Here is a 26429-nt window from a genome sequence, read left to right on the forward strand (position 1 = left end):
GCCATTCCTATATTCGGTGCCATTTGTGTCCCCTGCAGGTAATTAAGCATATCTTGTGTAAAATAAGAAAAAACTGATTCCAAAAACGTTTACTATTAAAGCTTTTCTAGTCTACCATAGAAAAAAATGTTTTGTACCTCAGAGTGAAATACATATAAAATAGTCTCTTTCATTTGAGTAGCGCATGCTAAAATGACATGTTTATTCAGCTTCAGTTACAAATAACTAATCAAATTGACACAAACACATTTTCGAATTCTTATTATTACAGTATATAGTAGCCTATAGTTCTAATGCATCTCGCATGCATGCAAGTTTCCCGACATTTTGGGGGAAATATTTTCTAATAATTAATATTAGAGTTCGTTCAGATTTAAATTGGCTCATCTGTGGAGTGGCTTCTTCTGGGCTTCATTGTTTTCATAGACCATGTTCACTTATTTCCGTCGCAAAATCTGGCAACGCTGCTCCCCCTGCGCATGCGCACTGCCAGCACGTCAGCAGCCAGGCAGGAACCGTCCCCCCAGCTCAGCTCAGCCATGTAAATAAGTTTCTGTTGAAGCAGAACTTTATTAATGTCGTTAAAACCTGTTTGTTTTTAAGGTGAGACATCATGTTCACTTGGCTGGCGGCGGGGTGGGTGACAGCCATGGCGGTGGGCCTGCTGTCCGCGCTGTGGGTCCAGAGGAGCCAGTACCCCTGGTTCTGGGACGATCTGAGCTACTATGTGAGGGTTCGGACGGTCGGACGGGCTGTGAGGTCCCGCATGCAGAGGGGGGTGATCACCTACCTGGACTGCTTCATTCACCAGGTAAGATCAGAACCTATCTGGACAATCAGGGCTGCCAATGAATTAACCCTTATAGGGTGACCTGATCCGAACTGTTCATTTGAGGAACACGATCTACTATCGCTTCTGTGGGACAAGTGGGTCGGGTTAAATGTGGTTATAGCAACGTATTACTTAAGTTGCTATTAAATGCCTTATGTCATATCATATTTGACCGTAGGGCTAATATTGCATATTTTGTTGTTATTAAACCCGGCTCTATGGCGTCTCACATTTTGTTTTAAAATGTTCATTTTGGTATGGCGGACATGCAGGTACTGTAGCCTAGGGGATAATTTAACAGGCTTAAAAACACACCTTGCGGGAAAGATACCTTTACAACAGAAAGACAACTATTAGGGGACTACTAGGGCATTTGGACACTGATGCCTGCCAGTCACAATGTAGGACACCTGAAAAGTCTTGGAAATGAGGGACTGCCCCACGCAAAGGGGGACATCTGGTCATCCTACGCAGGAGCCAGGAGTCTTCTGGATTTTGACCTCATCTTCTGGCAGACTCCTGGATTGTCATTTCTCTGGGGATTTCTCCTTGATTTGGAATCGAACTCCCAAACTCTACTGTGTTAGAACGTTTCTGGGGGAGGACCCCCAGTCCAGAGTCCAGACCCCTGGCAGGGGCCAGGGGGTGGTGTCTGGTGTGTGAGTGTGACACATAGGCCTCCAGTAGTTATTGATCAAATCTGGTCTACCTGTTAGACGGTAGACCAGTTTCCCCAACCTTTTTTCTGCCAGGGCACACCTTTCATATCATAAGCCCAAAGATTTAAGGCATATAAACAACTGGTAATGATCACAAAACAAATAATGTATGTTTTTGTCATCACCATTGTAATAGAACAGTTAAGAACTGTTCTATTACCAAACCCTCATGGATTATGACAGTCCAATGTTGACAGCCCTGAGATTGCCAGATCACCTATCTCTGGTGTGGACTGTTTCATTCACTGCCTATCTGCACTGGATGTTAAAGAAAGATATATAAGGGTCCGTTTGGTTTCATTTTACACTCAAGAGTTAAATGTCTATAAGGGTCCATTTGGTTTCATTTTACACTCAAGAGTTAAAGATCTATAAGGGTCAATTTGGTTACCATTTTATTCACACTTTGACACTTTTGGTTGTTGAGAAACAGCTCCTAAAACATTATTTGACACTTTTGGTTGTTGAGAAACAGCTCCTAAAACATTATTTGACACTTTTGGTTGTTGAGAAACAGCTTCTAACCATTATTTGACACTTTTGGTCGTTGAAAAACAGCTTCTAACCATTATTTGACACTTTCGACTTTTCACATTTTCGCAACTTTTCACACTTCGCAACTTTTCACACTTCGCAACTTTTCACACATCGCAACTTTTCACACTTCGTAACTTTTCACACTTCGCAACTTTTCACACTTCGCAACTTTTCACACTTCGCAAACGAAGACACAAGGCAAGCCAATACAATAACTGCTACTAGGATGAAACCAGAAAAGCACTAAGATTCGTTTACATTAGGGTCCTCCATCTTCAATTCATCATAATAATTGAAGACGTACAGTTAAAGAAAGTAAAAAAGGGTGTTCCACATTTTAGTGGCGTATTACCCCTCACATTTAGCTGGGGTCTCCTGCGTGGAAAGCCAACATCTTAACCAGGCAGAGGCTCCTCTGAGCCACTCCTGCTACAACAGCTCATGTACCTTATGTGTGTAAACCTCATGAATATACCATACTGTATTGATGGATGTGTGTCAACCTCATGTACTGTATACTCTGTATGGATGGATATCTTTGCTGTCAGGGAGAAAAACCCCTAACTCCAAAATGTTCATTTTTCAGGAAATTCAGGAAACCATATATTTTTAAAACAATGCAATACTGCCTCATCAAAGTTGGTATTGTGACATTAAACTGAGAGGGGGAGAGGGTAGCTGCTTTAGCAGACAGTTTGAGGGTCCAATGGAGTTGAGAGGTTTTGTTCAAATCGCTTTTTAATACTTTTCATTGGTTCAATGTGTTATTAACCAACGCACAATGTAAAGGGTGTTCAATAACACTGATTTATTGAGAAAATAATTGTTGGAATTGGAAATTGTTATAAATGTTATAATCATGATCGCCAACGTCTGTGTACTTGAACGTGAGACAGTGTACTTGATACAGTATGTATTGTGTACTGCCTGAACTGTAGCATACTTTATAGTTAGGCTACGAGAGACATCTCGGTGACAGCAAGGTCAGCCTTGCTGCAGTAGGCAGGTTATTATGTCTGATATCTTGTTGTCACGTCATTATGATCCAGCACTATATACTGTACTGTATGTGGAGGTAGTTGGGTGCCAAAAAAATGGCTGTAGAGAACTAGTACGTATGTGCTCGCCAGAGCCAGCCCACAATAATTGCTTTGTAAAAATCTGCCTGATGGCCGAATCTATTATATAGAATCTATTAATATTAGAATATTATCACCACCCTCACTGTGGTTCTCACCACCCTCACCAGTGGTCCTTGAGGGGGTTCCGGGTGGTCCCCAGCTAAGTGAGGGAGAGTTGGTAACCAAATGGACCCTTATAGATCTTTAACTCTTGAGAGTGTAAAATGAAACCCCATTTATTTGATGCACTCAAAAGTAACATTATTGTTAAACATCTGCATTACATAAATGAAGTCTACACTAGAGAATGTAGAATGATTGTTATTTTGATCAACGTTTGCCTGTTGTCTCCTATGGTACCACACATCAATACAGCATGGAATTGTGGACATCTTATACGATGATGAACGATAACAAAATATTTACGTTTTGGGTCTAGACTCTAGAGGCTAAATCTCATCTGATCTGACAATAAAGATGAAATATTCTGATTCTGATAATATGCTCATCCCTCTACAGGCGAAGAAGACCCCCGACAAAGCCTTCATCATCTACGAGGACCAGCGGCTGAGCTACGGCGAGGTGGACGGGCGCTCCGGGCGCTTCGCGCGCGTCTTCCAGAAGGAGGTGGGCGTGCGGCGTGGGGACGTGGTGGCCCTGCTCATGTGCAACGAGCCCGACTTCGTGTGCGCGTGGCTGGGCCTGTGCAAGCTGGCGGTGCAGGTGGCATTCCTCAACACCAACCTCAAGCCCCGTGCTCTGCTGCACTGTCTGGACTGCTGCGGAGCCACGCGCCTGGTGGTGGGGGCGGGTCAGTGCCAGTTTGTTTGTTCTTGCTTGCTTTCTCAACTTTTGATTTAGTACAGTACTTAAGTTAATGTAGCACTCTGGGATGACCTCCAATTGGAGAGCACCAAGAATAAATCCACATACAGCCAATTACAAAATGTACACGGGAATGGACACGGTTAATATAGCATTTTAATCAAGATTGGGAAAGCGAATATAACGTTTAAGACGTAAATAATGTTTAGGGGGAGACATGAACACTGCCTTGCTACAAGGTCAAACAACAGTTTTCACAGATACACATGTAATCTGTGGCAAATGGGTGAAAAACAATTCTTTATGCATGTCTCACTCAGATAGCGTGGCCTGCTCTCAATTTATAGTATTTATAAAAACCCACAGGAGCACATAGTATACATACCACTTTCATTTTATCTAAAAAAAACCAACAAAAAAATAATATATCTTTGCTACTTTTGTGTAACACTAGGTGTAGTATGATGAATCAGGTTTATTCATTTGCAAAAACATAAAAATAAAAATACGAGGTTTCTGCCCGACGACAACAACATGTAATGATAATGACGTGACATAACGTTCTCCTTCCAGGTGATATGATTACACTTCACCCTTCACCCACATTCTGTTCCTCTCATAAAAGCATGCTGTAAGAGCCACAGTATAATGGGGTTATTATGTCACGGTGACCTTAGCCTACCTCAGCCTCTGTGATTTCTGGTCTAGAGGTGCTTGGCGAGTAGAGAGACAAGGCAGTGAGAGTACAAGGCAGTGGATCCTGTTGCCCGCCGCCGTCCCCCTCCTCCCCTACCCGGTAGAATACAGCTATGAACACCGACATCACCACATTTGCAGCACAATACGCCCCAAGTTATTGGTTTGCGAAATGCAAGTTGGCTCCCACTTTCTATGCCAGATTTTCCAATGGGTTTCCCCAGGCTTTTGCGAACGAAAATAAAAGCGTGGGTACCGAGGCTACGATGACCTACAGTTTGCTTTAATTTTTGCCAAATCCTAGACAGCAGTGTGTAATCTGAATGTTTTTGATTGAATGTTTGATTGGTGCTCATTTGTTTTATTGATGTCTAGATTTATGTACTGTCCTGCATTTTTTACACACATTTCACATTTTGTTTTATTGTGATATATTTTGAAAAGTGAACCGAAAATATACACCTCTATACCTGTACTGCAGCCTTGCATTGTTTCTGCTCCACACAGGTCTGTAAATGGCAACTAGTTCTCAAACGCTTTTGTGCCAAGGACCACTCGAAATTGATATATTTATTTTAAATCACAGCTACACAACTTTTAATGTTTTAGTTTGTTATTTCTTTGTCATTTTATAACGTGTTGCCTTTGCTTGATGTATTTCCACAAAGCATTGGTTCTCAAAGTTCTAATGTGGCCTGACGGTGTTGGGAGAGAGGTGGCCATTCACCTCCCCAGTTTTTTGCCAGTCCGGGGAATCGAGCCGGCAGCAAGGGTGCTCCTCTAACCTTTAGGCCACTGCTGCGGCCTGCTCCAAATGCTGTGTCTCTACAACATCATATGCTATATGTCTCCTCCGTAGACGTGCTGAGCGGTGTGCTGGAGGTGCTGGCGGAGCTCCAGCAGCAGCAGGTGGAGGTGTGGGTGGTGGACCATGCGTCCCCCTCTAGTGGCGTCAGCACCTTATTGGACAAGGTACTGTAGTCGTTTATTTGGTCATATTAACAAAGCAGACATAAAATGTCTCTTTTGGGTCATGAGCTCTCTCTCTCAATTCAATTTAAATTCAATTCAAATAGCTTTATTGGCATGAATGTAACAATGACAGTATTGCCAAAGCATCACATGCAGTAAAAAATCTGAAATAATAATAATACAACTCTATCATAGTATAATAATAATAATACATATATTACTATAATTATCACTGTATAATAATTAGTAAGATATGATTACAAATACATAGATGATATTCCTTGCAGTAATACTAATTCACTTTAAAGGTGGAGCAGGTGTCCGCTGACGAGCGTGTGATGGCGGGCCCATCCGACATCGATATCATGTCCAACTTCCTCTTCATATTTACATCAGGAACCACAGGTAGTTTTGTGTGCTGTTTTATTCCTTTATTTAGGAAAGGTCCGGGGACCACCAGGGGTTGCTGAGGGGCTTCCAGTGGGTAAAAAATATATATGTATTTTGCATCTTGTAGATTGGCTTGTAGACATTAAATGATGTTTTTTGGAGTGTCGAGCTAAAAGATGTAACCACTGTGAAACCACTGTACTCACTGAACGGACCACTAATGTAATGTACAGATCCATTGTAATTTTTAGTGGTTGTAATGGTTTTACCAGCAGAGTAAATGTTAGTGGTCGTATAAGGGTTTTACCAGCAGAGTAGATGTTAGTGGTCGTATAAAGGTTTTAACCAGTGTAATGTCATGTATAGATCAGAGTAATGTTAGTGGTCGTATAAGGGATTTAACCAGTGTAATGTCATGTATAGATCAGAGTAATGTTAGTGGTCGTATAAGGGTTTTAACCAGTGTAATGTCATGTATTGATCCAGACAGTAATGTTAGTGGTCGTATAAGGGTTTTAACCAGTGTAATGTCATGTATAGATCCAGACAGTAATGTTAGTGGTCGTATAAGGGTTTTAGCCAGTGTAATGTCATGTATAGATCCAGAGTAATGTTAGTGGTCGTATAAGGGTTTTAACCAGTGTAATGTCATGTATAGATCCAGACAGTAATGTTAGTGGTCGTATAAAGGTTTTAACCAGTGTAATGTCATGAATAGATCAGAGTAATGTTAGTGGTCGTATAAGGGTTTTAACCAGTGTAATGTCATGTATAGATCAGAGTAGATGTTAGTGGTCGTATAAGGGTTTTAACCAGTGTAATGTCATGTATAGATCAGAGTAATGTTAGTGGTCGTATAAGGGATTTAACCAGTGTAATGTCATGTATAGATCAGAGTAATGTTAGTGGTCGTATAAGGGTTTTAACCAGTGTAATGTCATGTATAGATCAGAGTAGATGTTAGTGGTCGTATAAGGGTTTTAACCAGTGTAATGCCATGTATAGATCAGAGTAATGTTAGTGGTCGTATAAGGGTTTTAACCAGTGTAATGTCATGTATAGATCCAGACAGTAATGTTAGTGGTCGTATAAGGGTTTCAACCAGTGTAATGTCATGTATAGATCCAGACTAGAGTAGATGTTAGTGGTCGTATAAGGGTATAACCTTCACCCACAAAAAAACACCGTCTCTCGCCAGGTGTGTCCAAGGCGACGCGCGTCGGTCACTTCAAGGCCATCATGAGCATGTCCTTCCTGCAGCTGTGCGGGGCGCGCTCCAGTGACGTCATCTACATCACCCTGCCCCTCTACCACATGTCTGCCTCCCTGCTGGGGATTGGAGGATGCATCCAGCTGGGTAACCAATAGAACGGCAGGCTTCTCACAGTGGGGTCTCCCTGGGGGGGGTCCTGCCAGGGGGGGGGGGGGGGGGGGTCATTTACGTTGATGCTACGTTAATGACTTAATGTAGCATCAAAATCAGTTTAACCACTTTTTTAACCAAAAAGAGCAGATCTACAACCTCAGAACACACTGAGCTTGTAGATCTGCTCTTTTGCAAAGTGCATCAAACCACTTCACAATAACCACATGAATATGATATTTTTGTTGGCCACCCCCCCACAAGGTCTTCCTAAAAAAAAGGTGATTTCCAGAAGTTCTACCAAATTAGAATATCGTCTCTGTCGTGTGGAAACCTCATATATCCAAGACTGTTACCTTTCAGGATACCAATTCAAAAGTAGCGAAAGTAGCAGATCTACAAGCTCGAAACGTGTCGGTTTGCGCTGTGTTTCGAGCTTGTACATCTGCTATTTGTTGAATGCTTTTGTGTGATGCTGTAATAAGTAGGCAATTAATGTGCAAAAAAACAACACAAATAGAATATGGAGATAAGAGGTTTCTGCCCGACAGCAGCGATATACTCTAATTCATAATATTCTCTGTTATTTCAATATATAACTTATGCAATTGGGCCAATTTGGTCTCCGGGCTCTTCTATTGAGACAGGCAGGCTCTATTGGCTCAATGATAAAACATAAACATACATTTATTTGTATTATTAATATTATTATTATTTTTCAACAGGTGCTACTTGTGTGTTAAAGAAGAAGTTTTCCGCAGGCCAGTTCTGGAAGGACTGCATGAAGAATGAAGTGACTGTGTTCCTGTACATAGGGGAGCTGTGTCGCTACCTTGTCAACCAGCCTACTGTAAGAAATTACACTTATTACTACCTTGTCAACCAGCCTACTGTAAGAAATTACACTTAATACTACCTCGTCAACCAGCCTACTGTAATAAATTACACTTACAGTATTACTACCTCGTCAACCAGCCTACTGTAAGAAATTACACTTATTACTACCTCGTCAACCAGCCTACTGTAAGAAATTACACTTATTACTACCTCGTCAACCAGCCTACTGTAAGAAATTACACTTATTACTACCTCGTCAACCGGCCCTACTGTAAGAAATTACACTTACAGTATTACTACCTCGTCAACCAGCCTACTGTAAGAAATTACACTTATTACTACCTCGTCAAGCAGCCTACTGTAAGAAATTACACTCATTACTAACTCGTCAACCGGCCCTACTGTAAGAAATTACACTTATTACTACCTCGTCAACCAGCCTACTGTAAGAAATTACACTCATTACTACCTCGTCAACCAACCTACTGTAATTAACACTGATTACTACCTCGTCAACCAGCCGACAGCAAAGCCCAAACCACACCAGTTGCAACAAAACCGTTTTAAGGTCAACCACACCAATGCAACTTCTTGAGTTGAGTTGCCAAAAGTGCCCTTTTGCCTGCCTGACTAACATTGTCTGCACGTCCCTGCTGGTTAATGTACAGTATAGTTTAATGTACAGTATGGTTAATGTACAGTATGGTTAATGCACGTCGTGTGGTTTTTCCAGACGCTGGAGGAGCGTGCCCACAAAGTGCGCGTGGCGGCGGGGAGCGGCCTCCGGGCCGACGTGTGGAGGGAGTTCACGCGGCGCTTCGGGAGGATCGGTGTCCGCGAAGGCTACGGCCTGACGGAGGCCAGCATCGGGTTCCTCAACTACACCGACGAGGTGGGGCCCATCGGCAGGGCCAGCTACTTCAACAAGGTGAGTCTAACGAGGTGGGGCCCATCGGGAGGGCCAGCTACTTCAACAAGGTGAGTCTAACGAGGTGGGGCCCATCGGGAGGGCCAGCTACTTCAACAAGGTGAGTCTAACGAGGTGGGGCCCATCGGGAGGGCCAGCTACTTCAACAAGGTGAGTCTAACGAGGTGGGGCCCATCGGGAATAATAATAAACCAAGAAACCAATTCAGCCAGCCAACAGCATAATGGTATAATCATTAGACTAACCTCCCAGGTTTGAATCCTGCTGCTGACACTATTTTTCCAAGTTTTAGACCACAACGGAGGAGCGCCCTCTCTAGCGAACTTGAGCCACGAGAGACAACACAGGGCACGCTAAAACGCACAAGTTGCCGTGTCCAACGTTGCGAAGTTCGCTAGAGCCGACTCAGCCCCGTTCGAGTTGCGAGCCAATGCCAAGACCGAGCAATATTTATTTCCCACCACGGAGTAACCTCGCATCCGTGTCACCAGACTATCCACCTCGGAGGAAAGTCTGGTAAGACGGGCAGTGTTGGTAGGCCAATCAGAGGCAGGCAGGGCGTTACCAAGGCATAGTATTGAATCACACTGTGGGGCCCATCGGGGAAGAATCTGGAAAGAATTATCCTTTTTCTATCTATCTAAGACAGTGTTTGTTTCATAAAAATCCATTGTAGACATGTTATGAGCGACTTTCTTCCGTGCAGGTGATTATGACCTGACATTTGAATTCGAGGTTGCGCTCGGGTGTACAAGCTCACAAGCATGACGTGTTGTGAGCTTGTAGATTGGCTATTTTCAGCATGCAACCAAGTGTAAAATCAGCCATTACGACGTCATCATCGCCTGCCAAAATACATTTTAGCTGACAAAGTAAACAGTAGATTTAGTCAACTATCAATAGAAACAATTATAATACGGTACTCTTGTTTGTTTTTTCCAGCTGAATATGCCTTTCGAGCTGTTGAGATGTGACGCAGAGACATATGAACCCGTCCGCACAGACACTGGAAGATGTGTGCCGTGTCAAAGAGGTGAAATAAATCATAGGCAGGTCAAACCACTGTTCATGTACGTTAACGTTAGGGTTGTCCAGATCCGACCACATGATCGGAAATCAGGGCAGATCACGCCATTTTCAAATGATCGGAATTGGATCGGGAGCAAAAGAAAACGTAATCCCTAGTATCAATACTATAATATCATGATATTAGAGTGGATATTGTCTGTAATTTTGGATATTGTACTATTGTGATATGGCGTGTGTTCTTTTTTAAAAACTTATCCCACAATTTTGTAACCCATTTTTCAGCCCTGACCGAATAATTACCGTAAACCCCCAAAATGTGTCATTATGTACATATGGCCCTATTTTTGTCAGTGTCCCTACTTCCACTACACTGTCACTTGTCCCTAAACTTCTTTGCCTTTACTTACAAAATCTTACAACTAGCCTATCTACATGGACACACACCCTGAACCCCCGGGGGCATTTAGGACCATTCAACCAGAGCGCCCAGCGATTTGCAGCAACGGAGCACATTTGGAGATGTACCAGGCGCCATCTTGTAGCTGAAGTAGCCGCGATGCGCCGTCAAAAACATAATCTTTGATTAGAATTGGACAGATTGATTTAGAATTTAGATCAAGAGTTATTCACGTTTTAAGATTTTCGATCTCATCCACTAAAATGAGGTGGGAACATTTTGGATGACGTCCCAACCGGAAATGACATAGAATGTTGCAGGCGCTCCCAGCCTGTGGAGTGATGCACTCTGTTATGATATCAATAAAGTTCTGTCCTTATTAATCTCTGTCCTGAGCATCCAGCGTTACTATTTGATAGGACGGAGTTTATGCCGCTCAGGGTGTTAACCACTTCAGCCCCTACAGTATATACATATTGGCCATTTAAAAATAGCCGATCTACTGAGCTTGTAGATCGGCTATTTTCAAAAGATTTGTATACATTTGAAAACTTGAAATGGGACATTCTGCACAATGAGTGCTTTTAACTTTTGGCACATTTTGATGGCAATACTTTTGTACTTTTACTCAAGTGCATTTATAATTCCGGGCTTTTACTTGTAACGGAGAGTATTTTCTACATTGCAGTATTGATACTTTTAACTACTGGCCCTATAGGAGAGACGGGCCTCCTGGTGGCGCCGCTGTCCTTCACCAACCAGTTCCTGGGCTACGCCGGCAACGACACGCAGTCGGAGAAGAAGCTGCTCCGCGACGTGCTGCGCCAGGGAGACGTCTACTTCAACACCGGAGACCTCATGCTGCACGACCACCGTGACTTCCTCTACTTCAGGGACCGCCTCGGGGACACCTTCAGGTGAGACCTCATGCTGCACGACCACCGTGACTTCCTCTACTTCAGGGACCGCCTCGGGGACACCTTCAGGTGAGACCTCATGCTGCACGACCACCGTGACTTCCTCTACTTCAGGGACCGCCTCGGGGACACCTTCAGGTGAGACCTCATGCTGCACGACCACCGTGACTTCCTCTACTTCAGGGACCGCCTCGGGGACACCTTCAGGTGAGACCTCATGCTGCACGACCACCGTGACTTCCTCTACTTCAGGGACCGCCTCGGGGACACCTTCAGGTGACCGGCGTTGATTTTGAGTTACTGTAGTTAAGAGAGCCATTGAGGCGGGGGGCAGAAAACAGCCTGGCCACGTGGTTTGTGTAACTCGTTTGTCACCCTCTAAAGCCCATAGACTCCAATGCATTCCGTAAACTTCTGGTTCAGGGCCTTGTCACTCTTCACCAATAGTAGTCAATGTAGAAGATTGGATTGGCCCCATGAAGTAAACAGAGTTGTCGTAACTCTCATCCATACTACTCTTGTTTTGGTCACAGTCTTTTGAGTAAAATTGAATCTGAAATGTTTTAGTGTTAGTCTAGTTTTAGTCGAATAAATCTACAGTTGATTTTGTCGACTAAAATGAATTTCGGGAGGCCTTGATGGCATCGTAATGGTTGATTTTACACTTGGTTGTATGCTAAAAATGCAACCAAACATGAAACCACTTGTCTTTTAGTTCTACTGAATAATTCCTCATTTTCATGTAGTTTCTATTTGTTGTTATTATTATATAATAACAGTTTCCGACATGCTATTGGTCCGACTGCCATTAGAACGACAACCTACCTCAAACCCTAACCTAACCATAACCGCAAGCACGGAGCAGCGCATGTTGGCCAACCTTAACGCATGTTGGCCAACCTTAACGCATGTTGGCCAACCTTAACGCATGTTGGCCAACCTTAACGCATGTTCGCCAATCTTAATCCGGTCGTCAACCTTAATGCATGTTTGCCAACCTTAATCCGATCGTTGTTTCCGCATGTCGGATAAGCGTGCGCACCCCCCTTTTGTGCTCGTATATGGAGATCTCTTTTTCTGCCTGTCCTTTTTGTCTGTCCTTTTTGGGTACCCTGATGTCATCGGTATACTGCATGCCCATATATGGGCTTTCACGTATAAGATCTTGTGAACTCTTCACCGAAAGTTCGCCCTGAGAATAAAGGACTCTATAGCATTATACTTTTGACCACTTGAACACCAGCATCCCTATCCTGGGGGTGGGGTTGGTGAAGAGAGTTGGTGTAGAAAGAACAGTGCAACTCAACTCTGTTTTACTAAGCATAGAGGGTCAAACTGAAGTGACATTGATAGATTCCAATATTATCAAAGTATTCCGAGGCACCCCTGGACGTGTGTCACGGCACCCACCTTGAGGGGTTCATAATGGAGGCCTTGGCAGGGCTGAAACACTGCCCTAATTTGGAGTCATACGTCACATCATACATCACAGATATATCATAAACGGACTGCATTTATACCTCCAAAAGCGTTTTAACACACATCGATGCTCAGACCTGAGAGACGCACACAGAAAGTCAGCCCTAAAGACAACAGCCAGAACAATCGCCAAAGGAGCAAATAACACCCACACACAAACGTAGCCATGGAAAGCCGAGGTCTGCACTCCCAGCAGCAGGACAGCATGGTGCCGCTGGCGGGCCCCGGCCCGCAGGGCGCGCACGGCGTCCGGGACACGCTGCGCAGCGGCTTCGCCGGCAGCGTCCAGAGCCAGCTGCTTCCTGCCCACGCGCTGGAGCTGCCCGAGAAGAACTTCCAGCTGAACCGCGACCGCCTCCGCCTGGCCACGCTGCGCAGCGAGCAGGGCCTCCACGCACCGCTGCGGCTGCAGATGGAGCTCCGGGCGGCGGGGCAGGCGGGGCAACGCCTGGCCTTTCTGCCCAGCTCCCACGTGGCGCGCGACACACTCCGCGGGACGGACGAGAGTATCGGCTTCGAGGACATCCTCAACGACCCGGAGCAGAGCGAGCGGATGGGCGACCCGCATAGGATGGTGGAGCACAAGCTGGGGCTGTTGTGATGGACGTTGTTGGACCGATGTGCCCCCACACACACACACACACACACACACACACACACACAGTCTTATCGTTCTTGAACCCTCATAATGAAATCTATACAGATGTGCCATTTGAGAACTCATGCCATTGGCAAGACAGTGAGTGGATTGTCAGTAAATTGTCAGAACATTGTCAGTGAGAAAGGAGGGAATTTGCAATAGTGTTATGTCAATGCTATTCAGATTCGAAAAGTGACACAGAGAAGAATACTTCAGAATACTTTCAGAAAGAATGCAGGAAAAGTATATGAAAGCCTTAAGTGTTGGAATAGCACATCATTCTGTATGACCCGCGGACCACCATATGCATGCATTTTTGCCAGGGACCCTACCAGAAGAGAAGATTTCCACCGTTGAACCAGTTCAGTTATTTTCCCGCCTATAGTTCAGTGTTTCCACTGGAAATGAATTGATTCAGAACCCTAAAGTTGGTTCGGAACTGGAACCAAAAAAAGGGAACTACTGAGACCGGTAGTTCTCAACTTTTTTTAAAGGGATTGTGACATTTAAAAAAAGGTTTTGGTATTTTTTCTTAATTTCTGAGCTCAATTGCACCCAAAAAAACTGAACTTTTAACATTCAGTAGAGTTTCTGTGGTCTGGGGTTTTCTGGCTCAAACAAGTGCTCAGATTTTCCTGCTGTTTGTGATGTTACTGTTTTCACTGTTTTGCCTGTTTCCATTGCAGCTCAAAAGGCTTCCAAACCCCAGATAACTCCAGACCACAGAATATCTACTGAATGTTTAAAGTTTTTTCGGTGTATTTAAGGTCATAAAACCTAAAAGAAACGAAAATGCCATGAAACATTTTAGACCAGATTCTACAAATGTCTTTTAAATCCCGTAGTCACGTATGTTTCTATGTCAGTGGTGTTCAAACTGATGATATGTATTTGGCTGCAAATCTCAAAATATGTTGTCCCCCCAAAAAATGTAAGATTTGAGTTAAAAATGTTCATTGGGAAAGAATATATCCAAAGATTTGCACACATTTTCACATTCTTTCCAAAGATAGCAGATCTACAAGCTTGTAGCGTGGCACTCAGTGCTTGTAGGTCTGATATTTTTCAATAGCTAAAGTATAAAATAATTGTAAAGTGGTTAAAAGCTAAAGTGACTATTTTTTACACTGTTATGAATCACTTTGCAACCCAATTCTGGGGTGGACTATTGTTGGCAAAAAGGTTTGGTGGAGAGAAGAGGTTCTCAACCCTTTTCATAACAAGGTCCATTATTTATTCGGTATTTGAGCTACAGACCACCATTTGATGAGATTTAGCCTCTCAGAACCAAAACTTGGATTTTTTTGTTGTCGTTGGATAACATTGTGTACACAATTTCATGCTGTATTGATGTGGTACCATTGAAGGAGATACAGTAACAGGCAAACGTTGATCAAAATAACAATTCTTCTACATTCTCTAATTGTAGATGTTTAACGATAATTTGACCCGTAATCGTAGCCTGGTAAACCGCTCCCCCTTGAACAAAATTGTCTAGGGGAGGGCTTTACCAGTCTACCGTAAGGGTCCATTTGGTTTCATTTTACCCTCAAGAGTTAAAGATCTAGACTATAAGGGTCCATTTGGTTACCAACTCTCCATTATTTAGCTGGGGACCACACATGATGGAACCCCCTCAAGGACCACTGGTTGAAAACCATTGTTGTATCAGCCTGTAGCATCCTGTCTGTCCAGTGCTGTATCAGCCTGTATCCTCCTGTCTGTCCAGTGCTGTATCAGCCTGTATCCTCCTGTCTGTCCAGTGCTGTATCAGCCTGTAGCCTCCTGTCTGTCCAGTGCTGTTTTAGCCTGTAGCTTCCTGTCTGTCCAGTGCTGTATCAGCCTGTAGCTTCCTGTCTGTCCAGTGCTGTATCAGCCTGTAGCTTCCTGTCTGTCCAGTGCTGTATCAGCCTGTAGCCTCCTGTCTGTCCAATGCTGTTTTAGCCTGTAGCTTCCTGTCTGTCCAGTGCTGTATCAGCCTCCTGTGTGAGTTTGTCCAGCACCTGGAGTAGGGTCAGAGAACACGTCAGCGTGATCCTCTTCTCTCGGGAGCGGCTGCCCTTGTCCACGCACACGTCGCTCCTCCTCACGCCTAGCACCTCGGCCAGGTACCTGACCAGCTCCACGTTGGCCTGCCCGCCCACGGGGGGCGCTGCTACGGAGACCCCCACAGCCTCCGCCAACACGTGCGTGACGGCGGTGCGCTTGGCGCCGGGCGTCGCACGCACGGACACGGTGAGAGCTCCGCTCTTGTCGTCTCGCGCCACCGGTCCGGCGGGCGTGGGGGGGAGTGATGACGTTGTTTCAACGACGCTGCCTTTTTGTCGCGTTTTGTCTTTTTTGGGCATTTTCTTGTGTTGTCTGGAGAGAGGTGCCCCCTGCCCTGGTTGGCGGAGGTGGGAGTCGCCGATGGGGACAATTTAAGTGAGGTTTGCCAATACGTCTTTGAAGAGCTGGAAAGTGGGACATTGAAGTCAGCTATGATTTCTGAAACCACTAGATATGTCACAGATGTCTGACGTCATAGACGTCTGATATCATTCATACTGTATGTACTGTATGATGTCACACAGTCACAGATATCTGATGACACAGGCTGGTCACATGAAGTCAGAGATCTACATTGGAGCCACACCGTTTCTATGTGGATCCCAAGATCCATAGAAAATAAAACCAGTGTTGATTTTGACAGCACATTTTGATTTCAGTGTTGAAAAAATACCCAATCTACAATCTCACACTGCGACACATTGTTGTGGGCTTGCCATTTTCAAAAGATGTGTATATTTGAAAATGAGACATTCTGCATAATGAGTACTTCCCACTTTTGGTACTTTAGGTACATTTTGATGCCAACACTTTTGTACTTTTGTACGAATTCCGGACATCTTTCTACTTGAAACAGAGCACTTCTACATTGCAGTATTGATACCTTTATACTGAGGGGGAGAACGTCTCCACCACAGAGGTGGTGATGGTGTGTCACTGTTGTTGACTGGTGGAAGGGAAGAATGTGTCCAGTTGTCCACTAGAGGGCGGTGGTGATAGTGTCCACCGCAGAGGTGATATTGGTGTGTTCATGATGTTACAGTTACAGTTACCTTCACACCACTGGTTGTTGTTGTTGACAGGTGGAAGGGGAGAACGTGTCCACCACAGAGGTGGTGATGGTGTGTTGTTGTTGTTGTTGTTGTTGACAGGTGGAAGGGGGAGAACCTGTCCACCACAGAGGTGGTGATGGTGTGTTGTTGTTGTTGACAGGTGGAAGGGGAGAATGTGTCCACCACAGAGGTGGTGATGGTGTGTTGTTGTTGTTGTTGACAGGTGGAAGGGGAGAATGTGTCCACCACAGAGGTGGTGATGGTGTGTTGTTGTTGTTGTTGTTGACAGGTGGAAGGGGGAGAACGTGTCCACCACAGAGGTGGTGATGGTGTGTTGTTGTTGTTGTTGACAGGTGGAAGGGGAGAACCTGTCCACCACAGAGGTGGTGATGGTGTGTTGTTGTTGTTGACAGGTGGAAGGGGAGAATGTGTCCACCACAGAGGTGGTGATGGTGTGTTGTTGTTGTTGTTGACAGGTGGAAGGGGGAGAACGTGTTCACCACAGAGGTGGTGATGGTGTGTTGTTGTTGTTGTTGTTGTTGACAGGTGGAAGGGGGAGAACCTGTCCACCACAGAGGTGGTGATGGTGTGTTGTTGTTGTTGTTGTTGTTGACAGGTGGAAGGGGAGAACGTGTCCACCACAGAGGTGGTGATGGTGTGTTGTTGTTGTTGTTGTTGTTGACAGGTGGAAGGGGAGAACGTGTCCACCACAGAGGTGGTGATGGTGTGTTGTTGTTGTTGTTGACAGGTGGAAGGGGAGAACGTGTCCACCACAGAGGTGGTGATGGTGTGTTGTTGTTGTTGTAGATGACAGGTGGAAGGGGAGAACGTGTCCACCACAGAGGTGGTGATGGTGTGTTGTTGTTGTTGTTGACAGGTGGAAGGGGAGAACGTGTCCACCACAGAGGTGGTGATGGTGTGTTGTTGTTGTTGTTGACAGGTGGAAGGGGGAGAACGTGTCCACCACAGAGGTGTCCGAGGCTCTGAGCAGTGTGGACTTCATCCAGGACGTCAATGTTTACGGAGTGACCGTCCCAGGTCTGTACTAAGCCTAACCCTGCCTAAGCCTAACCCTACCTAACCCCCCTAAAATGTGTTTTGGCAGGCCTTGATGGTGTCATAATGCCTGATTTTACACTTGCATGATGTAAATAGTCGATCTACATTAATTATGTCTCCAAACTGTGTGGACAGGATATGAAGGTCGAGCGGGCATGGCGGCCGTGGTTTTGAAAGCAGACCACGTGCTGGACGGCGAGAAGCTCTACCGGAATTTAGTGAGAACACTGCCTGCCTACGCCTGGCCCCGCTTCCTTAGGATACAGGTATGAATTACCCTACACCTGCTGGCCCTGGTTCTTTAGGATACAGGTATGACTAACCCTACACCTGGCCCTGGTTCCTTAGGATACAGGTATGACTATAACCCTACACCTGGTTCTTAAGGATACAGGTATGAACTAGAAATGCACTCTGTCGAGGTGCCAACTTGCGCCTTGCACACAAATGCATACATGACCTACTAGAGCCTACGGAATGCGTTTGTGGGCGTGTTCTCTCCTCCGCGTCATCAGTGCCCATACCCGGGTGGGGTTGGCAAAAGGGCCTTTCTGTGTTCCCCCCGTGTCCCCTAGGCCTTACCTGGTACCCTCACAAAAACATGCAGTAATCCTGGTCTCTAAACTGCCTCCCCCTGGCCAGCCGCGGCGCATGTTGGAGGGGAAAGGTACTGGTTGGAATAACGTGTTCCTTCCACGTGTTATACGTCCTACGGGGGAAACTTCCCCCCTGTCAGGTGAAAAGAAGTGGTTTGTACTCCTCATGCATTGAAGGAAGCATGAGGTCGTTCACAAAATATAGCAATTCCACACTTATTTTAACAAAAACGTAACCATATCCCTGGCTTTCCTTGAAGCATCAGTCTTTGTCCGAATGTGTTTTCCGGGTCAGGAGTCTCTGGACGTGACGGAGACCTACAAGCAGCGGAAGCAGGCGCTGGTCCAGGAGGGATTCCACCCCGGCTCCGTCCGCGGCCCTCTCTACTTCCTGGACACGTCCCGGAAGGACTACATTTCCCTAACACCACCTGTGTACCACGACATCATCAACGCACAGGTCAAACTGTAGCCGTCCCGGTGTCACTCTATCTGTGACGGCGACCTCACGTCCTCATCCGAAATACCATACTAAACCTACTATTCTTTTTGTTAGTTATGTGTGAGACTTTTTAGTGTGTTTCTAATCGTTAGTACGTGAAATGCATACTAAATTAGATTCACGAAATATTACAGTATGCAACAGTGGATGCTACCCAAGCCATCTCTGGTTTACGTCCAGTATCTGTGTGAAGTGGGCGGACGCCTTTTTAGGAGACCGACCGGAAGCAGGTTGGAGTCTATTCATTCCAATGGGAGAGTGAACGTGAACACAGTTTCTGAATCATTCTTTAGCTCCACGGTCACCAAACTAAATATTTTATCCAATAATGTAAGCTGCACAGTCTTCCCAAAATGTTCACTAAAATGGATTTTTTTACTTTCAGACAGACAATTCAGGAGAAAATCTACTTTTTTATCGACGTTTCTCAATACACTCCCATGGGATCTAGCACCAGTAACCATAGGACGTTCGTTCACGAAATCTGCCGCCAGACACCGGCATTTGTTTTACAGTTTCGCCACTAGTGGCTCCAATCGGGATGGCGGATCTTAATAAATGAACAGTCTTTGACACTATGCTGCTATTCTAGACCCGCCTCTACGCTGCTATGAATGTCCCACAATGCAACGCGGTAGCTGCGACCACAACGACATTCCAGAATTGACATGGCGGACATCGACCAAACCTCCGTCGTAACGTCCAATTATGCTTGTATTAAACAGTTAGTTAGTTTGTTGAAATGTATGACGTCCTGTAAACGTTTATCTGCTACTGTACACACGCCACACGCCAGTGCCGTGTTGATTTTGGCGACTAAAAACGGATGCATTTTTTTCCCGTCGACTACCTTTTGTCACTTACGAAAACTAAATAGAAACTAAGCTATGATGATGACTAATACTAAATATATTGACAATTCCGTCAACAAATAACTAGACTAAAATGTTAGAAAGCGACTAGTGGAGAAGAAATCCAGTTGAACTAGAACTAAGACAAATCATCTGTTGTGATTGCGCTCGGGTGTTAAGCTTGTTGTGAGCTATTTTCAGCATGCAGCCAAGTGTAAAAATCAGGCATTACTACAACATATTTTTTCTCAACAAAATCAACAATCTTATGATATTTAGTCAAGTAAAACTTTCCATAAGATTAAAACTAAATAACATTTTATTCAAAAGACTGACGTAGTACCTCTGCTTTGTCACAAGATGGGGCACTTTCTTAACATATCGTCTCATTAGCATGTCTGAAGTTCAATGCTGAGCATTTACAAGCCTCTTATTACTGTGGCTTTTCTGTTTGTTATATTTTTTTTTTATCTTGGCTGGAAATAGCAGCAGATTCCACAAACCGGATGCCAGGGTGCATACGCTCAAAGGTATGTTGAACAATAGGATATTGATTAGTATGTAGAATATGGATCATTTGGATTCAACCAAACATTATACTGTATGCCCGATCCACATTTAAAAAACATTTTATTATGAAAAGGAAAAATTATCCTTTTCTACAGCCTTCTGTCCGTATATTTGCTGCTGTCGAGTAGAAACCTTTTATATCCAAAAGAGTTACTTTTCCCAGACTGTGTTTTTGGTCAAAACAAGCTTTTTTCCTCGGCCCCTAACCCATGAACCAATGGCTGTTGATTTATTTATTTATCCTTTGGCTCCCACATGTGCCTTTGTTTACATGGTGGACACATTGTGGGTCCGTGGATTGTCAGACAAAAGTTAAACAAGCTGAAAACACTGGCACTGTCAGAGGAATTAAATAATTAATACCTGGCACTCAAAGAGATATATATTTTTTTAGTTTAAATATGGCCTTAACTAGGTGTTTTCCCGACAGCAACGAAATACGCTTTTACTCCAATGTTTACAAACGACATAAACCAATCAATGTCTCTAGCATTAAAAAATGCATCAAATGCAGTTTAATGTCGTATTCCAAATTCATCAGGTTGTAATTATAAAGACAGACCTTTTATAAAAATTAACTCTTAACATTTCTGTGTAGATGAAAGATATATTCTCTTAACTTCATTATTTTCTTTATTTAATACCTCCAGATTAGCTATCATAGTACAACACTATGGATTAATGGTTCTCGGACTGGGGGTCTTGGCTCCAAGGGGGTCCCCAAGAAAAGAATACTAATAATACTATATATACATATACACATCACCCATTCTTGAGATAAGGGACAAAACCTTTTTCAAACTGGATTTTTTTTTTTTTTAAGATACATTCAAATCAAATATATGTATTTGTAGACACAGGTCTCAACTACCAATCTTGAGAAGGAACAGGTTTTTCGCATAACATTTCTTTCTAAAATGGGACATTTATGCACTTAATACCTGATTCATGTCAACTCCGTCAGACACACTAAAATCCCTTTTAATTGAATTTTATCATTTCAACAATAATATAAAGTCCTCAGTTATCTTATAATGGCTTTCAGTAATCAAGTTAAGTAATACAAATCTTTTAATATTATTTTGTTCCAATATCACACTATTATGAAATATCCAATTTCTCAAAACCGTCATTTCAACCTTTATTTTCAATATTATAACATGAAAACCATGTAAAAAAAAAAAAAAAACATCATTACGTATCATTTCAGTTGGTGTTTCAATACATAAGCACAAAAGATTTGACAGCGAATTTTCTATTTCTTTGGAAATTAACAAAAACATCACGGGACGAACGTCTGACGGAGTTGACGAACATCTGACGGAGTTGACACGTTTAACTGATTTAGGTTCTAGACCACCTAGGATCTTGATTCTGGTGACTAATCCCACATTTTCAAGGATGAGGAATACAGTGGTACTATTTAGATTTGCCCTGTGAACATGGCAGCCATTTTTCAAAATGGCCGCCAACTTTCTGTTATTTCCCAATAACTCAAGTTCTACACCACCTAGGATCTTGATTCTGGTGACTAATCATACATTTTCAAGGATGTGGGATACATTAGTACTATTTAGATTTGTCCTGTGACCATGGTAGACATTTTTCAAAATGGCCGCCAACTTTCTGTTATTTCCCAATAACTCAAGTTCTACACCACCTAGGATCTTGATTCTGGTGACTAATCATACATTTTCAAGGGTGAGGAATACAGTTGTACTATTTAGATTTATCCTGTGACCATGGATGGTAGACATTTTCAAAAATGGTGGACCTGCTATTATTTTACCAATTTACTCAGGGAATATTATCAGAATAATATAAAATCTGTGAATACATTTCTTACCAAGAATTTTCTTCACCAATGTTTGTAAAGGTGTCTACTAACATATCCCACATTGGTTTCTATTTGACCACCCTAGGGGCATGTTTGACAGCTGCTGAAAGTTGGGTACCATCAACAACCAATATAAGGCTAAATGTTCTAAATTTCATTATGCTTTAAGTAGCATGTGGCATGTCAAACTAGGGGCTTTTCATGATTCTGGATCCATTCCAAGCATTCGTTTTGCACAAAAAACACTACGTTGGCTAAAAACGGCCATAGCCATCATCACAGATGTGATGAGGTCAGCACATGTCGGCACATTTGGGCAAGTGGCTATGGCCAAACTAGGGGGTCTATGGCCAAACTAGGGGTCAAACTCCTTGGGCTAAATTCGGTGAGGTGAACAGTGAGCAGTGAACAGTGAGCGAAAGACTGAAGACAGAAGATTTGGCTTCAGGACCATCAGGCAGGATGTGCAGACACTGAAGGCATCAGTGTCTTTCTGTGTCCCCAGCATGTCAACCAAAGCAATGTTACCAAATCAAAGGAGCCTTCACCTCATGTCACCTGGGGCTGGGTGAGCAATCGTATCCTGTATCTAAACTCACAACTAAATACAGACACTTGGCCAGACTGCCGTTTGAAAGGGTCAAACCCCTCATCCTGATTGGGGAAGACCACCCCACCTAATCACACCAACCGAACAAGTGAGGTTGGGGCCTCCAGGTGGGCCAGCAGCCATCTGCACAAGACTGGGCTGGACCCTGCAGGAAAGCAATCTCCAGCCAAGACAATGTAAGTTGACTATAACAGAGCCCCAGAACACAGAGCTCAGGAGAAGGATGGAGAAACACTGGCAGGAGGCCACCAAGATACAATGCCCCAGAGACCCAGAGTGTGCCACCACTGGCAGTAAGGAGATCAACTGCTGCAGCAAAGATGTCATGAAAGGCAAGTCTCCACCAAAAAAAACCCTGAACCTAATCGGGGTGTCAAGAGACCAAAGTTTCTCCCCCACAGTTCCCTGCAGTGGCCAGTGAAGTCAAACTGTGCATCTGTACCTGAAATGGGCAAGTCAAAGGCCAGAAAGCCCACCTCCTTTTAATGTCCTGTCAGTAGAAACTCAACCTGCACCTGAAATAAGCCCTTACCTCTCCCAGAGAAAGTTCATCCTTGAAAATGTAATGATTAGTCGCCAGAATCAAGATCCTTGGTGGTCTAAAACTTGAGTTATTGGTAAAATAACAGCAGGTTGGTGGTCATTTTGAAAAACAATGGCTGCCATGGTCACAGGACAAATCTAAATAGTACCACTGTATTTCTCATCTTTTAAAATGTATGATTAGTCGCCAAAATCAAGATCCTAGGTGGTCTAAAACTTGAGTTATTGTAAAATAACAGCAGGTGGCGGCCATTTTGAAAAAAAAAAGGCTGCTATGGTCACAGGACAAATCTAAATATTACCAATGTACCCCACATCCTTGAAAATGTATGATTAGTCACCAGAATCAAGATCCTAGGTGGTGTAGAACTTGAGTTATTGTAAAATAACAGCAGGTGGCGGCCATTTTGAAAAATGGCTGCCATGGTCACAGGGAAAGTCTAAATTGTACCACTGTATCCCTCATCCTTGAAAATGAGGTCTTAGTCACCAGAATCAAGATCCTAGGTGGTGTAGAACTTGAGTTATTGTAAAATAACATTAGGTGGCGGCTCTTTTGTAATATGGCTGCCATGGTCACCACGAGACAAATCTGTGATGGCCCCATAGCCAAAAATGTTCCTTAAGGCATGCTCTAACTGTGTGCCAAATTAGAATACTGCCCATTATTCAAAAACAATAATTTTATTGTTTTAGGAACACTTTTGTCAACTCCGTCAGATACACGTCAACTCCGTCAGACACAAAATCTGACGGAGTTGACGTCTGACGGAGTTGACAAAATGGCATTTGTTTTCATCTTAACCCTCTTTAGTACAATGTAGCCATTTTGTTTTTGCTTAATTTTGTTAGCTAAACCTAACCCCTAAACTAAAATAATAAACATTATTTTGGAATTCTTAACAAAGATCATAAAAATGTCCTGACGGAGTTGACATGTAAAAGCTGTGACCACATTGTTATCAACATTGTTTGTTTAAAATATCAAACAATTGAATGCTTGTCAGACCAGGTACTCCACTGTTGCAACAAATATAAATGGGACTTGGAAAAGGAGTCTTCAGGCTAAATCTGTGGACAATATTTTCTGATTAATTTAAGACTTTTAAAAAAACCTGACGGAGTTGACGGAGACGTGGGACGAACATTTGATAGGAGATATTTAATAGAAAATATAAATTAAAATTAACTCTGTATATTATTTGCTATGTTGTTGACAATCTACTTTAATTTAGTATGTATATTTATGTGATTGTGACAGTATTAGACACTTTTTTGGCAGTTTGAAATTGTGGCCACTTGCTGGGGACAGGCTAAATACAGGCCTTTTTGGGTACAGGGCCTGCTTTTAACTAATTCAGATGGAATATGAAAACAATTATAATGAAATTAAGGGCATAATAATACACAACTGTATTACACTTAACTTTGCAAGTGCTTTTATTTTTATGAATTAATTTATTTTTTACATAAAATAAGGCTCTTATGTGTGGGACATGTTTTTTCCACTTTTGTCCCTCATCTCAAGAATGAGTGACATATATATATCAATTTGGAAATGGACGATCTACAAGCTTGGACATCAAGCTGTTGTAATTTTTTTATTTTATTATCTTGACATTTTGTGAAAAATGTGGACAGATTTTTAACATTTTTAACAAATATTCTCTCATTGGGGGCTCCTCGCACAAAACCGTTTCAGATGGTGGTTCGCCATCAAATACATATCAATCTGGGGGTCCTCCATATGAAAATGTTTGCGAACCACTGCTGTAGATTCTTTTAATTATTATTATTAATAATAATCATAATAAAAGCAGGTTAGAAAGATTTTATTGTAAAGGTGAACATTCTGCTTTACAGATTTTTTTTTTACATGTGACTTTTCTCTTTTTTAACATTGATGCACCAGCACAAGCACAAACTATCAAGTATTCATTCCTCCAAACAAAATGTACTTTTTAAGTGATGTACTGTATAATTGTTTCCATTTCAATTATTATTTCAAAATAGATTCTATATGACATAAATGTCAGTCTTTTGTAAGTCTTAACATTTCTTAAATAAAGTGAATGTATCCAGACGTGTGTGTGTCGCTTCTCGGATAAAACCGCCCACCTGTGTTTTTTTGGGGGGTTTTTCGGGTTGCGTTACAATGGACAGGTGAAAAGTGCAGGCTCAGTGACAACGTAGTATCAGCGGTATTGAAAAATAGCAGATCTACAAGCTCGTGCATGTACTGTAGCTCTTCTATTTCTAGAAAAATCGTGAAAACGTGTGCAAATCTGTTGAATATATATATTCTTACCCAGCGAATGTTTTGAACTCTAATCAAATTTGCTTCTGCGGGGGTCACTGGAACAAAATATTTTCAGACCACTGATTGTTTTTTCAGAAAACTAATCAGATAATTTTGTAGAATTGGGTCCTCATCCTACAATTTACAATTTAGGCATTTAGCAGACGCTCTTAATCCAGAGCGATTTACATTAAGAAAGAACAAAAAAAAGCATGGGAATACATCACATAAAAAGCATTTATCATGAAACATGCGTAAGCTACGAAAGTAACAGTGAAATCCTCATGAGTTCCATCACATTTGAAACCGTTTCTGGAACGGGTTTTCATCACCCTGTCGGAGCTGGTTATGTGGACTTCACATACAGTATCTGCTATATACAATTACAATACCGGCGGTTCTCAAACTTCATTTCATGATCCACCATATGGTCCATATCACATCTTCTACAGCATCTACAGTACAAGCTCACAACGCCTCGTTGTGAGCTTGTATTTTTACAACATTTTGGAACCGAGTCACACTAAATGTAATACCTCAACTCCTACAATTCCAAGTGCTTTTAACTGGATCCCCAGTTCAAATATGATTATTTATATATTCGCAATTATTTTTGAGTTGTGCAATTTTGTGTGCAACTTTGTGTGTCTCTGGCTGTGTCCCTGTGTCACTGGCTGTGTCCCCCTGTCCCTGGCTGTGTCTGTGTCACTGGCTGTGTCCCCCTATCCCTGGCTGTCCCTGTGTCCCTGGCTGTGTCCCTGTGTCACTGGTTGTGTCCC

At 43.1% G+C, this 26429-nt stretch overlaps 2 protein-coding genes across 3 annotated transcripts; both read left to right on the forward strand.

Moving 5' to 3' along the window:
• The first annotated feature begins 502 nt into the window (after nt 1–502).
• Nucleotides 503–25434, forward strand: LOC308310209 (long-chain fatty acid transport protein 6). Of its 2 annotated transcripts, XM_080756417.1 has the most exons (13): nt 503–811; nt 3729–4020; nt 5590–5702; nt 6011–6107; nt 7291–7449; nt 8181–8305; nt 9026–9184; nt 9335–9370; nt 10163–10253; nt 11365–11563; nt 17724–17821; nt 17978–18108; nt 18734–25434. In XM_080756417.1, the coding sequence occupies exons 1-13, from the start codon at nt 614–616 to the stop codon at nt 18908–18910; spliced, it is 1875 nt and encodes a 624-aa protein (XP_080612543.1). In that variant the 5' UTR covers nt 503–613; the 3' UTR covers nt 18911–25434. The 2 variants fall into 2 exon arrangements, with proteins under 2 accessions (XP_080612543.1, XP_080612544.1); XM_080756418.1 differs by lacking the exon at nt 9335–9370 and having other exon boundaries at nt 9026–9220.
• Nucleotides 13209–13652, forward strand: LOC308310210 (proteasome maturation protein-like; the record flags this gene model as incomplete). Its single annotated transcript, XM_080756419.1, has 1 exon — nt 13209–13652. The coding sequence occupies one exon, from the start codon at nt 13209–13211 to the stop codon at nt 13641–13643; it is 435 nt and encodes a 144-aa protein (XP_080612545.1). The 3' UTR covers nt 13644–13652.
• Nucleotides 25435–26429: the final 995 nt, after the last annotated feature.

Source organism: Protomyctophum bolini, assembly GCF_963924005.1.
Source record: "Protomyctophum bolini genome assembly, chromosome: 22".
NCBI lineage: Eukaryota > Metazoa > Chordata > Actinopteri > Myctophiformes > Myctophidae > Protomyctophum > Protomyctophum bolini.